General features: G+C 38.8%; 2 protein-coding genes across 4 annotated transcripts; both read left to right on the top strand.

Moving 5' to 3' along the window:
- Nucleotides 1-6,992: 6,992 nt before the first annotated feature.
- On the top strand, nucleotides 6,993-8,571 carry LOC121262225. The gene is made up of 3 exons (XM_041164619.1): nucleotides 6,993-7,506; nucleotides 7,614-7,853; nucleotides 8,474-8,571. The coding sequence occupies exons 1-3, from the start codon at nucleotides 6,993-6,995 to the stop codon at nucleotides 8,569-8,571; spliced, it is 852 nt and encodes a 283-aa protein (XP_041020553.1).
- Nucleotides 8,572-8,930: 359 nt separating this feature from the next.
- On the top strand, nucleotides 8,931-13,437 carry LOC121263800. Of its 3 annotated transcripts, none has more exons than XM_041166877.1 (7): nucleotides 8,931-9,300; nucleotides 9,509-9,641; nucleotides 11,673-11,776; nucleotides 11,868-12,025; nucleotides 12,176-12,316; nucleotides 12,448-12,536; nucleotides 12,623-13,437. In XM_041166877.1, exons 2-7 carry the CDS (start codon nucleotides 9,622-9,624, stop codon nucleotides 13,254-13,256), a joined length of 1,146 nt encoding a protein of 381 aa, XP_041022811.1. In that variant the 5' UTR covers nucleotides 8,931-9,300; nucleotides 9,509-9,621; the 3' UTR covers nucleotides 13,257-13,437. The 3 variants fall into 3 exon arrangements, with proteins under 3 accessions (XP_041022811.1, XP_041022808.1, XP_041022809.1); XM_041166874.1 differs by having other exon boundaries at nucleotides 8,973-9,300; nucleotides 11,854-12,025; XM_041166875.1 differs by having other exon boundaries at nucleotides 9,029-9,300; nucleotides 11,854-12,025; nucleotides 12,638-13,437.
- Nucleotides 13,438-13,481: the final 44 nt, after the last annotated feature.

Raw genomic sequence — 13,481 nt, 5'->3', positions numbered from 1 at the left:
GGTGCCAGAGGTCCAGGTCCTTGTTCGTTTTTGGCAAAATCTGTTGATCATGGTGTAGGAAGAGGATTCTTCTCAGTGCGCAATGATGCAGCTGGAGGCTTTCCTTAGTGCGCACGGCTTCTTCTGTATTTGCCTTAATAGCCCCCCTCAATTCAAGAGGCACCAATGCAATGGTAAGACTGGATCGTAGAAAATTAAAGTGTGTAATAGGCAGGGGCTTAGTAAAAATATCTGCAAGCTGGTCTTTGCTAGAGACAAAGGCAACCTTGAGTGCTTTGGCAACTACATGGTCACGAACAAAATGGTAGTTGAGTTCAACATGCTTAGTGCGAGAATGTAAAATAGGATTAAGGGAGAGATATGTGGCACCAAGGTTATTGCACCAAAGAGTGGGCAGTTCAGCGAGAAAAATACAAAGTTCACTAAGCGATGATTGCAACCAAATAAGTTCACATGTAGTATTTGCAACAGTCTTATATTTGGCTTATGTGGATGAATGGGCAATGGTGGGTTGTTTCTTTTAACTCCAGGAGATTAGGTGAAAGCCAAAATAGATACAAAAGTCACCAGTGGATTTACAATCATCAGGACAACTAGCCCAGTCAACATCAAAATAGGCAAACAAGGAAATAGAAGAAGTGGAAGAAAACTTAAGGCCAAAATTGTTTGTGAGATGCAAATATCTGAGAATGCGTTTGACTACATGCCAATGTGAAATTCTAGGACAATGCATATATTAACATACTTTGTTAACTGCAAAAGAGATAGTCCGGGCTTGTGAATGCCTAATATTGAAGACTCCCAACAATACTATGGTAAAGTTGGGGGTCTTCAAATGAAGATCAGTCAATAGTAGTTAATTTGACTGTGCTGGACATGGGGGTGGACATAGGCTTAGAATTATGCATATTTGTTTGTCTAAGCAAGTGTGAAATGTATTTGGACTGTGACATAAACAAGGAATTAAAGGTGCGTGTAATTTTTATGCCTAGAAAATAATACAAGGGACCTAAGTCCTTAATTGGAAAGGAAACACGTAGGGCAGCTATAAAATCAAAAACAAAGCTAGAGTTAGATCTGATGACAATAATGTCAACAACATAAACCAAAACAAAAATTGAATGATTAGACTGACAGTAGATAAATAAGGAGGAATCTGATTAGATGCATGAAATCCTAGAGATAACAAGCGATTACTCGACTTAGCAAACCAAGCCCTAGAGGCTTGTTTAAGACCATACAAGGATTTTCGCAACTTATAGACATACTGAGGATAATCAGGATTGGCAAACCCAGGGGTTGTTGCATGAACATAACTTCTTCCAAGTCACCATGTAGGAACGCGTTTCGGACATCCAACTGGTGCAACGGCTAGTGAGAGGAGATAGCAATGGAAATGATCAAATGAATTGTAACAAGTTTAACAACTGGATTATAGGTTTCGATGAAGTATAAACCTGCATGCTGATCAAATCCTATGGTCACAAGTCGGGCCTTGCGGCGCTCAAGGGTTCTATCAGCATGGCATTTAGTTTTTAACACCCACTTTGACATTGAAGGTGGGAGATGATGGGACTAGATCCCAGGTGTGGTTACAAAGCAACGCTTGAAACTCAGTAGCCATGGCTAGACACCATTCAGAATATTTTGAGGCCTCTGTGAAAGATGTGGGCTTTTCAGGTATGGAAGGTAAGGCAGAGATCGAAAGGTTAAGGGATGGCTTTGGTGTGGGACATGGGACCGTGCCATCGGTTCGAAGGAGGGCGATAAATGTGATTTTTAGACTTAGTGACCATGGGGTGGCGGGAGAGAGAGGAAGATGAGATATCAGGACTGGTTCATGCGAAGGGGATTAGGAAACCCTAGGTTCATACAAAGGAGAAGACGAAACGTTGTGTTAGTTATGTGTATTGGGTATGTGAGATGGTGTCGTGTTGGATATGGGAGCTATTGTTGGATAAGGTTGGGAGGAAAGGGTTGGGCTTGAATGGGCTGGTATATGGGAGGAAATTGAGGGGGGTTATATGTGTTGGAGAGAAAGGCATGGGCTATTTCGAGTTGGGTTGTGTATGAGAAGGGTGGGGCGAAGATTGAGTCTGAGGTGGGCTAGATACTGACTAAATGGACAAGGCAGTGTGCACAAGTTTGGTTTGGATAGTGAGAATACCTGAAAAGTGTTAAGAATGTTTGTGAATAGTAGTGAAAAAATAATAATAAAATATTGAATAGTAGTAAAAAATAGATTAAAAGTAATGAATAGTAGAAAAGTAGGTGAAAAATAATAATAAAATAAAGAATAGTAGTGAGAGTACTTGAGATACTCTCACTTGCCAAACACACATGGACTGGGCATAGAAAATAGAAAATAAGTTTCATGAAATTGAACATCTCGGTAAGTGTGAATTCGGCCCATGGGAATATGAAGACAGTGATAGCCTTTGTGATCCGGGCTATAGCCCATGAACGCGCATGATTTGGATGGAAATTCCAACTTGTGCCTATTAAACGGCCTCAAGTAGGGCCAACACAAGCACCCAAATGTTCATAAAAAATTGTAGTAAGGAGGAACATGAAAAAGAGTTTGAAAGGGAGAGTTATTTTTGTAAAATTGGTGTTGGCATTGGGTTGATTAAGAAAACTGCCATTTGAAAGGCTTCAGCCCAATATTTGTAAGGAACCGAAGCAAGGGTTAGAAGAGATAAGCCCGTTCCAACAATATGTTGATGCCTTCGTTCAATCGTAATATTTTGAGGGTTAAAGTATGGACAAGTGATGCGATGGTTAATTCCAAAAGATTAAAAAAATTTGTGGAGGGGTCAGAATTCCCCTCTCCAGTCCAATTAAACCGAGACAACTTTTGATGAAAAGAAATTGTTAACAAATTGCAAAATGACCAACATTATGGTTGAGATATTAGATTTAGATTGAAGCGGAAAAAGTCATAAATACTTAGAAAAATCATCTACGATTGAAAGATAAAACCTACATCCATTGGAAGACGGCACATGAGTCGGTCCCCAAACATCAAGAAAAAGTAAAGCAAAGAGCGTATTAGACCTAGAGGGGGAAGGGGGATGAGATAGAACATGTGTTTTAGCTTGTGGACGAGAGAGATATGGAGACATTTTTGTAGATGAACTAATTGGAAGTTTAAATCTACTTATAACAAAGGAGGTGATTCGGGGTGACAGATGACCAAGCCGTGTGTGCCAAGTTGAGGTGGAGGACTGTGTACCAAGGAAAGCTTGAAATGAGGCAGCAGGTTCATGGGGAGAGATGGTGGCCAAGACATCAGTTGGTAGTTCATAGAGACCATTCCTAATGTGGCGAAGAAGAGATGCCTGGGTGTGCAAATCCTTCACAAAAAATAATTAAAGTGAAATTCAAAGAAAACTAAATTATCTAAACAAAACTAACGAACTTAAAGAAGATTTCTAGTAATTAAAGGAACATGAAGTAATTGAGAAAGAAACAATTCACTAGAGTTTGAGTGGAGATGAGCAGTGCCAATGTTTTGGATGGGAAGCGTTGAGCCATCACCAATGCTAACTTGGTCAGAGCCTTAATAAGACATAAAATCCAAGTTTAGGTTAGAGAAATCTGAGGTAAAATGGTTGGTTGCGTTGCGGCTATGTCAGGAAACCAAATATTGGAAATAGGTGTTGTGTTTGGCAAGGTTGTATAGTGGGCTGTGAAGGATGAGGGTGTTGAGGCTTGATAGGTATGGTTGAATCGGTGGTGACAAACCAGAGTCGTGTGGCCTGGCTTATGGCATACTTGCACAGGAAACGAGTATCGGGTCTACTGGAAAAAAGGGTTTTTTTTTCCTACTAGAAAATGGGTTGAAGCCACCTCTATGACCACCACGGCCTCAAGGGAAAAACCCTCTACCTCTGCTGGATGGAGAGTTTGTATGTTTAGATGGAGGAGGAGTTGTGGTCGTATGAGCTACCATTGGAGTACCTGAAAGGAGATTGTTAGTCTGATGAACAATCATAGACTCATGGTTTAATAGGTAACTATAAACTTGAGGGGTTGAAAGTGAGTCAGGCTGAGTGGTGAGAGATGTCACAAGCGGCTCATAGTCAGATCCAAGGCCAGCTAACAGGTAAATGATGAACTTAGAAGAGGAAATAGGGTGGCCAGCAGCACCGAGGGTTGTGCCAATGATGTAGCTTTGTTGAAATATTCAGAAATTGTGGATGATCATTTCTTAAGTGTGGCTAGTTGATATTGTGTCTGCATGATGTGAGCAGACTACTGAGCTGCGAATAAACTTTGCAAGGTAGACCAAACCTCATGTGATGTGGTACAAGAGAGAACCTGAGCAAGCACAAAGTCAGATAAGGAGGCATTAAGAGTAGAAATGATAAGTTGGTCCTGTATGAGCCATTTCAAGTGATCTGGATTTGGATTACCATCAATTGTTGATGGGAGAAAGGGAAGAGAACCATCAACATAGCCAAACAATTGATGCCCTTTTAGAAACGGAACCATTTGAGCCTTCCATAGAAGGTAATTGTCAATTTTGAGCTTGATAGTGACAAAATGAGTAAACGAGTTAACAATAGAGGAGTTAGGGACGGGTGGGAGGGAAGAGTGTGAAATGTTTGAGTTTTTTGGAGAAGCCATGATAGGATCGAAGAGGAAGAGGGACGCTAGTCCTATTGTGGCTCTGATGCAATGCTAAGACAAACAAAAAAGAAGATAGAAAAATATGCACACATGGTGCTTGACAGAATGCGCAGGAGAAAATGAAGTCTTTGTGTCTTGGTTTTCATTGATTCATTTTCCTATTCATTACATACAAACAGCTCATCAATTTATACACTTTCTCAACAGAGGAATATCAGTACATCTACCACTCTTGTGGTTACACATCAGCAAGGTTGTTAGGCTCGAATATTCTGGAAGGTGCCAGAGGTCCAAGTCCAGGTCCTTATCTGTTGTTGGCAGAATCTGTTGATTGTGGTGCAAGAAGAGGATTCTTCTCAGTGCGCAAGGATGTAGCTGGAGGCGTCTCTTTAGTGCGTATGACTTCTTCTGTATTGGCCTTAATAACAATAAACAATAATAATAATAAAATAACTGAGCGGTAAGTTTGAGCAGTAACATTAAGGAGAAATAAAGAGCATTTTCCTTTATAAATTGGTTGATTGATGAAAGCCAATTATATGATTAAAAAATAGGTGATGCTACTTAGCCCCATGAGTTTGCCTTCACAAACTTACCATTAGTGCAAATTGCACTTTTTATTGTTTATTTTTTTCTTTCAAATATTTTTAAACATAGTTAAACAATTTCTATATAAAAAAAAATACACTACTTCACTAATAATCAATTTCTTAACCATTAAAAAATAAAAAATAAAAAATAAAATAAAATATCCTAACAATAACTTTAAGGAGGTAGACTCACGGGTCCAAATATCATTTTCCTTTAAAAAAAAAAAGAAATAAAAAAGAAAAAAGAAAAAGAAAAAGAAGATAGAGAGAGAGAGAGAGAGAGAGAGAGAGAGAGAGAGAGAGCTTATGAATGATAAGTTGTTTGTTTGTGTTTTTTTTGTATTACTCTTTACGCCATCATCATCAGATTGTATCATATCTCACGCCGAGAATCAAGTCTCCTTTCTCTTTGGCTACTACATAGAGCAACTTTTTATCTTTGAATATTTGATTTGCAAGCAAACGAAGTCATGTTTAGCTTTCTTTTCTTGGCCCCGCAATTCTTTTTAACTTAACATATATATCATTAAAAACTAATGGTGTAAATAATTCTTTAAGATCTTGAATTTTGCATGTATAGCTCCTTTTTTTCCTTCTCTTCTACTATATCATGCCCAACTTCTTCTTTAATCTCTATCCCATTCTTTGAAATTTTGAATTCACTCCAAGCTTGGCCCCATGGAATTTTGAAAGTCAATTGGAAGGTACTCGAAATATTCGTCTTTTTACACTAAAAGCTTGGCGTTATTTACCAAGATCTCAGAACGGCCTGCAACAGCTAGGATCCTATCCTACCTGTACAAGTCATTTTCCTAGGAAGACAATAAAGTCAAAGAACTAAGAACGACAATTCAGGACAGAGACAAAAATGGCATCTATTCTCCCCTGAGATTCCATTTTCATAGAAATTGATTAGCCTCCTATGCATTTGTAAGCATTCATTTCATCTCACATCAACAAGGTGAAGGAAAATATTAGGAAGATTCATGGACTATAAAACTAAACGTGCATGTGATATGTGCCTCGTAATAGCAAATATCATAAGGTCACTAATGATATCCTATACATTGGCAAGCTGCAACCTTAAGGGGAACATGTTGTCAGCATGCGACTCGTGCACCCATATAATAATATCACGTTTATATGTTATTTCAACCACCATCCTTGAAGATCTTGATTTCAGCAGGCCCAAGGTTCTTGACATCCAGAGGACCTTGGCCGGCTACACTTCTCTATATATGGCTACAATGACGTTGAACCTTGGATAAGCATATGTTGGCAGTGGTGGGGCACGGTAGAAGAAAAGCCAAATGAATCAGTCTTTGGTGCAACACAAATTCCCAATAATGAAAGCAACGTGAACGTCATATATATCTACTTTATAATATATATATATATATATATATATATAAAGAAGTTTAATTACATTAATTTCACATACTACATTAAGCTATTTGAAATTATAAAATAGTACTTTATGATTTTTTTTTTAGACCAAACATTTCTTGTGAGCAAATATACCTTAAGAATGTATTGAAAAAAGAGGGTCTTGGTTTACGTGAGAACATGACCCGCTCCATAAAGACTAAAGAGAGAGCCCACCCTGCCTCCACATGTTGATCACATTGACTTTGAGGACCTATAGGGGTTTTTTTTGTCCCTTCCCAGATTCCCTAAATGCTTTTGTATAAGTATGTTATGAATGAATCATAAAACTCACTGAGTCCATCTTAAATTTTGAACTTTTCCATGGTGAAGAGATCAACTATGGCTTCCTCTTCCCCCAAGCCATCTAAACGCTATAGCCTTCGATCCATTAGCTTGCCTGCTAGATCTCATCCGAGCACATTAAGAGTTGAAGAACAGCTAAACAAGATTAAATCTTGGGAGGCATCAACTTCATCATCAAAAAGGGTAGAAACAATATGCCTTGGTCTATCCCTGTTAGGTGAATTGTATAGATGCATAGATGATCTTCTGAATTTGCCATTGACCCAACAAGCTCTTGCCCAACAGCAACACCAGAAATGGGTCAATGACTTGCTTGAAGGTTCCTTGGGATACTTGGATGTGTGTGGCAAAACCAGAGATGCTATTCTCTCAATGCAAGAATCCATTCGAGAACTTCAATCAGCTCTTCGCCGAAAAAGGGTTGGAGACTTGAGTGTTGAAAGCATTGTCACTTCTTATACTTGTTCAAGAAGACTGATGAAAAAGGAGATTGTCAAGTCTCTAGCATCCTTGAAGCCGATAGATCATAACCAATTCGGGATCTCCCCATGTCAGATCTAGATGATCCCCTCCCCGCAGTGGTCAGAGTACTTGCGGAAACAAGCTTCAGTACTATTTCAATCTTTCACTCGCTGTTGTTATTCCTTTCGGTGCCAGTGTTGAAACCAAAGCCTAGCAGTAGCAGGTGGTCATTGGTTTTCAAACAACTGCAGAAAGGTGTACTTGCAGGCAAAGACCAACAGGCCGGAAACATGCAGAATGAGTTGGAGAGGGTGGATACAGCAGTTGGCAACCTCTTGATGCACAATTCAAGCCAAGATATGGAGGCACAAAAGATACAATCTGCACAGATTAGGTTGGGTGCTTTGGATGTTAGCATGGAAGGCCTTGAGAAAGGTTTGGAATGCTTGTTTAGGCGCTTGATCCAAGCAAGAGTATTGATCCTGAATATAATTTCTAACTAGCTGATCTCATACTCTGGCTTTTATCACCTTCTCAAATGTTTATCCATGTACATGAATCAAAATGTAAAGAAACACAATTGCAATTTTAATATGATTTGCATTGTTCTTGCTCGATCAGCCCTTGTTTTATTTCCTTTTTTTTTTTTTTGTCGTTCTTGTTTAAACAATGATCAATCAAGTTCATTTTATATATATACTTGATGCGATTAACAAATTAAACACAAGAATAAAATAATGGATCAGACTGAACTGTGATTTTATCAATTGCTCATTGGGACCTGAAAATCTATAGGGAAGGTTTAGGAAAGTATGTGAGGATTCCTTCCTGCACCCTTTACCTTTTATGAAACTAACCCTTGTCTCACGTAATTCTGTAACCATGTGTAAAAAGATTAAAGACATTGCATCCACTTTTGGTGTCTAGATTACGTGGCCGACAATTGAACGGCATTTTTGTAGTTAATGTTGTGCGGACTGCAATGTGGGTCGGCTATTTGTGTATGGTCGGCCAGGTTTTTTGATTTTCTGTCAGCTGTCTGCTTCTTATGTTAGCGGATCCATCGGGCATAAAACGCATGTTTCATGTTTTCTGGATGAAAGATTTGATCCCTGATCCCTTGTTGGATTTTCTCAGTAATCAAATAGGGTGAAAGAAAATTACAATCATGAGCAGAGCATAAGCCATAAATGGAGGAACCCAACACCCCCAAAATGATGCTTCTGCTGTATCTATATTCTCCAAACCATCCCATAGATAACAAAAAACATGGTACATTCTAGTATCGGACCATTTGGAATGAACAATAAATGACGTGGGGTTTCAAATTTTCATGCTCTTCTTTTTTTATTTTCTGCCAATTTATTATCTTTTTATAGAAAAAGAAATTGGGTATTTGCGTTGCTAATTTAATTGAAAGTTGCTAGTACTCCCCGGCCCTCCCCACCCCTGCGGTCCAAAGGCCCCTTCAATGAGCATCGGATTCTCTGCTCCTTTACAATCATCGAATCCTCCCCTTATTCTTCCACGTGTCAATCTTCCTAACGGCTACATTTTTCCTTTGCTACATGAACAAAGGTCGTACAGAATAGAATATAGATTTCATCCAAGATTCAAGACAAAATGATCAGCCTGTGCCTACAGTGGAACCATCGGATCCTCATCCTATCAGGAGCCGAACGGATCTACTTTACAACTCAGGCGACCGTTTTCACTTCTTGAAAAAGACCGAAAAAACAACGTCGCTCTCTCTCTCTCTCTCTCTCTCTCTCTCTCTCATACACTCTACCATGACTGCGACAAGGGTAGCCATGACCCACGCCAGGAATCTCATGAAGCTCAGCTTTTCTCTCTTCAGCCGTGGCTTCAACTCCTCCAAATGGTACATTTCTCTCTCTCCCCCCTTTTGCTTTTCTTTTCCCAGTTGATCACACCCGTTTTTGTTTGGTTGCTAAGAAAATGTGTAAACGTTTTTTTTTTTGGTCTGTGATTGATTCTGGGTACTGAGTAATTCCTTGGGAGCAGAGGATAGTGTTTTATTTATTTCTACATTCTTTTTCCTTTGGAATAAAATGGAAAATGGATAACAGCAAGACAGCGGCTAAGATGGCGGTGGCGAGGATAAAGCTGCTGAGGAACAAGAGACAGGTGGTGGTGAAGCAGATGCGGCGAGACATTGCGTTGCTTCTACAGTCCGGTCAAGATGCCACTGCTCGCATCCGGGTAATTGTCAAACTTAAGTTTCTATTTTGGGTGTTACACAGAACTTTGAAATGAAACAAACCGAGCGTTAAAGATTATTTTGGGTTTTTCCATCGGAGCCCGCATTGATATTATTTTGGATTTGGGGTGTGGTAGAATCTGTTTATCGTCTATTTTTATATTGGTGTTGCCATGTTGGTGCTAAAATATTGCTCGAGTTTTTTTATTACATTTCCTAGGGGTCACTATCAGCAATATATATTATGTTTGCTGAAAATCTGCAATAGAATGAGAACGCTACTATGAGAGGAAATAAAATTTGTCTTTTAAGCATCGTAAAAAAGGGAATGGAATTGGTTGGATTTCCTTCGGTGGCCCTATCTTGGGTTGTTTATGGTAGTTGGACATCTGGTTTGAATGAGCTGGTGGTTTTTACCTTCTAGAGAGTTTGAAAGGAGTCCACTGCCTTTGCTGGCTGCACTTACTTGGTATGAGGACTTACTTTCACTTTAACGTTGCCAGAGTGGCCACGCCCTTGAATTACGTGACAACTTTCTGTAAGGTAGTGACTAGCGAGTAAAGCATTTGTAGGTTTATGGTCGTTTTGATGCTTTGCTAAGATTCAGTGTCTTTTAAAAATATTACAGGAGTTGTTAGAAGGGGATGGACTTACCCTAATCCAGTGTCATCCTTACAAGAAAAATTCTTTTACACCTTATAATTAACTTGAAATCATTCTTCCGGTCCTCAAAGTTCTGTTTCTATTTCATGTACAAAGATTTTTTTTTTGCGCACTGGATTGTGTCAGTTAAACTGCCAAAACTAGTATTGGTTATGCCTTACTGTCTTCGCAGTTATTGGAAGACCATATCTAAATTGAAAAAAAAAAAGTGATTTGTTGTCTGGCTTTATATACAAACCGTTTCTAATTAGCACCTCACTTATGCTTTCTGTTTAAGGCATTTTTCTAATGGATTCCTGAATGGAAATGGCGTATCATGGTTTTCTCTTTTCTTTTCCTTTTTTCTCCTCATTATGCAAGCTGTATTGTTTTGTATTTTACTAAATAAGGCATACTAACAACTCTTACTAAGTTCATGGATGGTCCACTATGTTGTGGTTTTTAGAATTAGTATGTTTTGCCAAGTCTAGAGACTTTAAGGGGATCACTTTTCATGATTTTCTTGTATCTAGATAGACAACTCTCTCATATGCAATAAATAATACATGAGTGTGCCTTTTGCTCGTATTGATGAAATTTTACTAGTATTAAAATGTATGTTTTGTGAAAGTTCTAAACAAAATATAGGGGAGAAAAAGCCTGAAGACACCAGAGATTAATGAGCTTTGAAAACCTACATCCATGGATGAAGCATTTTTGCAAGAATCCATTATCAAAAGATGAGTATTACAATTTGCACACCCTGTTAAGAATAACCCTTCAAACTCTGTCAGATATTTCCCCAACAAACCATAAAATATAAATTGAAATATCTACTTGTGGATCCTCCCGAATTCTCCTCTGAGGCAGCCTCTGCCATCTGTTCCCACAGACTCAAAAAACTTCATAAGTAAAACTATGATTAGGCCGAGCTTGGATCTGAAGAGAAAACATGGTCAAACAACTGCTATCAGAGGTTTGGATCAGCCTTTTGCTGTCAGAGTGCAAAGTTTCATTATACTTGGTGTGTGTACGTGTAATTATGACTCAAAGGTTTTGAAGAAAGGATAAGGAGTAAGGACACACTAGAATAGTACCTGGGAGCTACTTTTATCAGTGAGCATTTGCCTGAGATGGTTCTATTTCTTAAATTCCATGTTACCAGTGCTCTTTTATATTTTTTCCTATTTGTAATTAAGGATTTTTCAGAAAGGAAGAGAATGTTGATAAATAAGTAAAAACTAATTTCACTGTCAGGTTTATTTGCATTCGCCAAACATTGTGACCGCTAATTTTCATAACCGCCAATAATTTCACCGTCAGGCTTATTTACACATTTGCCAAACATTGTGACCACTAATTTTCATAACTGCCAATAATTTCACCGTCAGGTTGAACATGTTATCAGAGAACAGAATGTTTTGGCTGCAAATGAGTTCATTGAGCTCTTCTGTGAATTGGTTGTGTCCAGACTTCAGATCATTGCCAAGCAAAGGTGAAAGAATTGAATTATCCTTACTACTCTGTAAAGCTTGAATACATGGAATTCTGATATGCATCTAATTATTTCAGGGAATGCCCAGCAGATCTCAAAGAAGGGATTGCTAGTTTAATATTTGCTGCTCCAAGGTGCTCAGAAATTCCAGAACTAGTGGCAATTAGGAATATTTTTGAGAAAAAATATGGGAAAGATTTTGTATCTGCAGCTACTGATCTGCGACCTAACGGTGGTGTAAACCGCATGGTAACTACCATCTTCCTTTCCTTTTGTTAATCATATGTCATGCAAAAACTCATTGATTAGCTTGTATGTGAGTCAAACATTAGCCATCTTTTCTGTTGAACTCTAAATGTTATGTTCTCTTGTAACATTTTTCCCTCCAAATTCTCGTAGTTAATAGACAAGCTATCTGTCAGAACCCCTACTGGTGAAGTGAAGTTGAAAATCATGAAGGAAATAGCAAAAGAACACAATATTCAATGGGATACAACAGAATCTGAGTTGGAGCTTCTCAAGGCTCCAGAAGAGCGTTTAGTATGTACCTTATATTCACACACACACACACACACTCTCTCTCTCTCTCTCTCTCTGTGGCTGCACACATTTGTTACATTTGAGTTTTTATTGTTTTTCTCCAAAATTCTGTTTTTTCTTTCACTGATCAGGAAGGACCAAACACTTTCGTTAGTGCTACCAGCTTACCCCTGAAGCCCGGACCGACTCAGTCTGCTGAGTCGAATAAGCCAACTACCAGGTATGTCACCCAATATGTTATTCTCACCTCTGATTCACCATAAAAAATTTAGTTTTAAATGTATTCTATTCTTGTTATTTACCTAGATCAACATGTTGTAGAGAAAATGGCAATAAGCATTTTGAGGACACAGTGTCAGCTGCTGAAGCAGCTGCAGAATCTGCCAAGAAAGCAATTGCTGCTGCCCAAGCTGCTGCCTATTTGGCAAACAGAGACTTCAATCCAGTCACTCGAGCTTCTAGCCTTGCTAATAAGTCGAATGACTCAAATATCAACCATGCATTTGATACCCTTTCGGGCAAATCTACTGGCTCCTTCATGCCAAATGACCATTCTGCAGTTAACTTACAGAATATGGATCATCAGCTAAACGCTACAGGGAGCAAATATGAGTCTGAGAGTTTTGGAAGGTCTCATTGTGTAAGCAGTGAGCTGACTACTAATGTGAATGGTGGAAAGGTTTATGGGAGGCAGAGCTACAATGCACTTTCTAGACATTCAGACATAAAGTTTGATGAATCAGACTGTGATGAAGAAATTGAGATGGAAGAACCACCCAGTGGCATTTGTCCACCGCCCGAGCGGCCTCCACCTTCAGTACCTTCATGTCATGATAAACAAGACACAGCCCTTCGCGTGCATCCCAAATTGCCAGATTATGATGCACTTGCTGCTCGCTTTGAAGCACTGAAGTATCGCAAATCACTACCTAAAACATAGATTGCTTGGATATCAATTTTTGTTTGCTTTTATAATCATTTAGAGATGGTCTATGTATGCTATTGTATCTCATAGATACTAAATTACGCATATGCGAGAATTATTAAATTTGTAAGGAGAGTGTGATCATTTGTCAACTTTACTGTCATATAAAATGTAAATGGTGTGATTATTTAACGGATATACTTCACCGGTCACCCCCTCCCACGAATATAAAAGAGGAAA

The sequence above is a fragment of the Juglans microcarpa x Juglans regia genome, chromosome 4S (assembly GCF_004785595.1).
Source record: "Juglans microcarpa x Juglans regia isolate MS1-56 chromosome 4S, Jm3101_v1.0, whole genome shotgun sequence".
Classification (NCBI taxonomy): Eukaryota; Viridiplantae; Streptophyta; class Magnoliopsida; order Fagales; family Juglandaceae; genus Juglans; species Juglans microcarpa x Juglans regia.
This window is presented reverse-complemented; position numbering and strand designations above follow the sequence as displayed.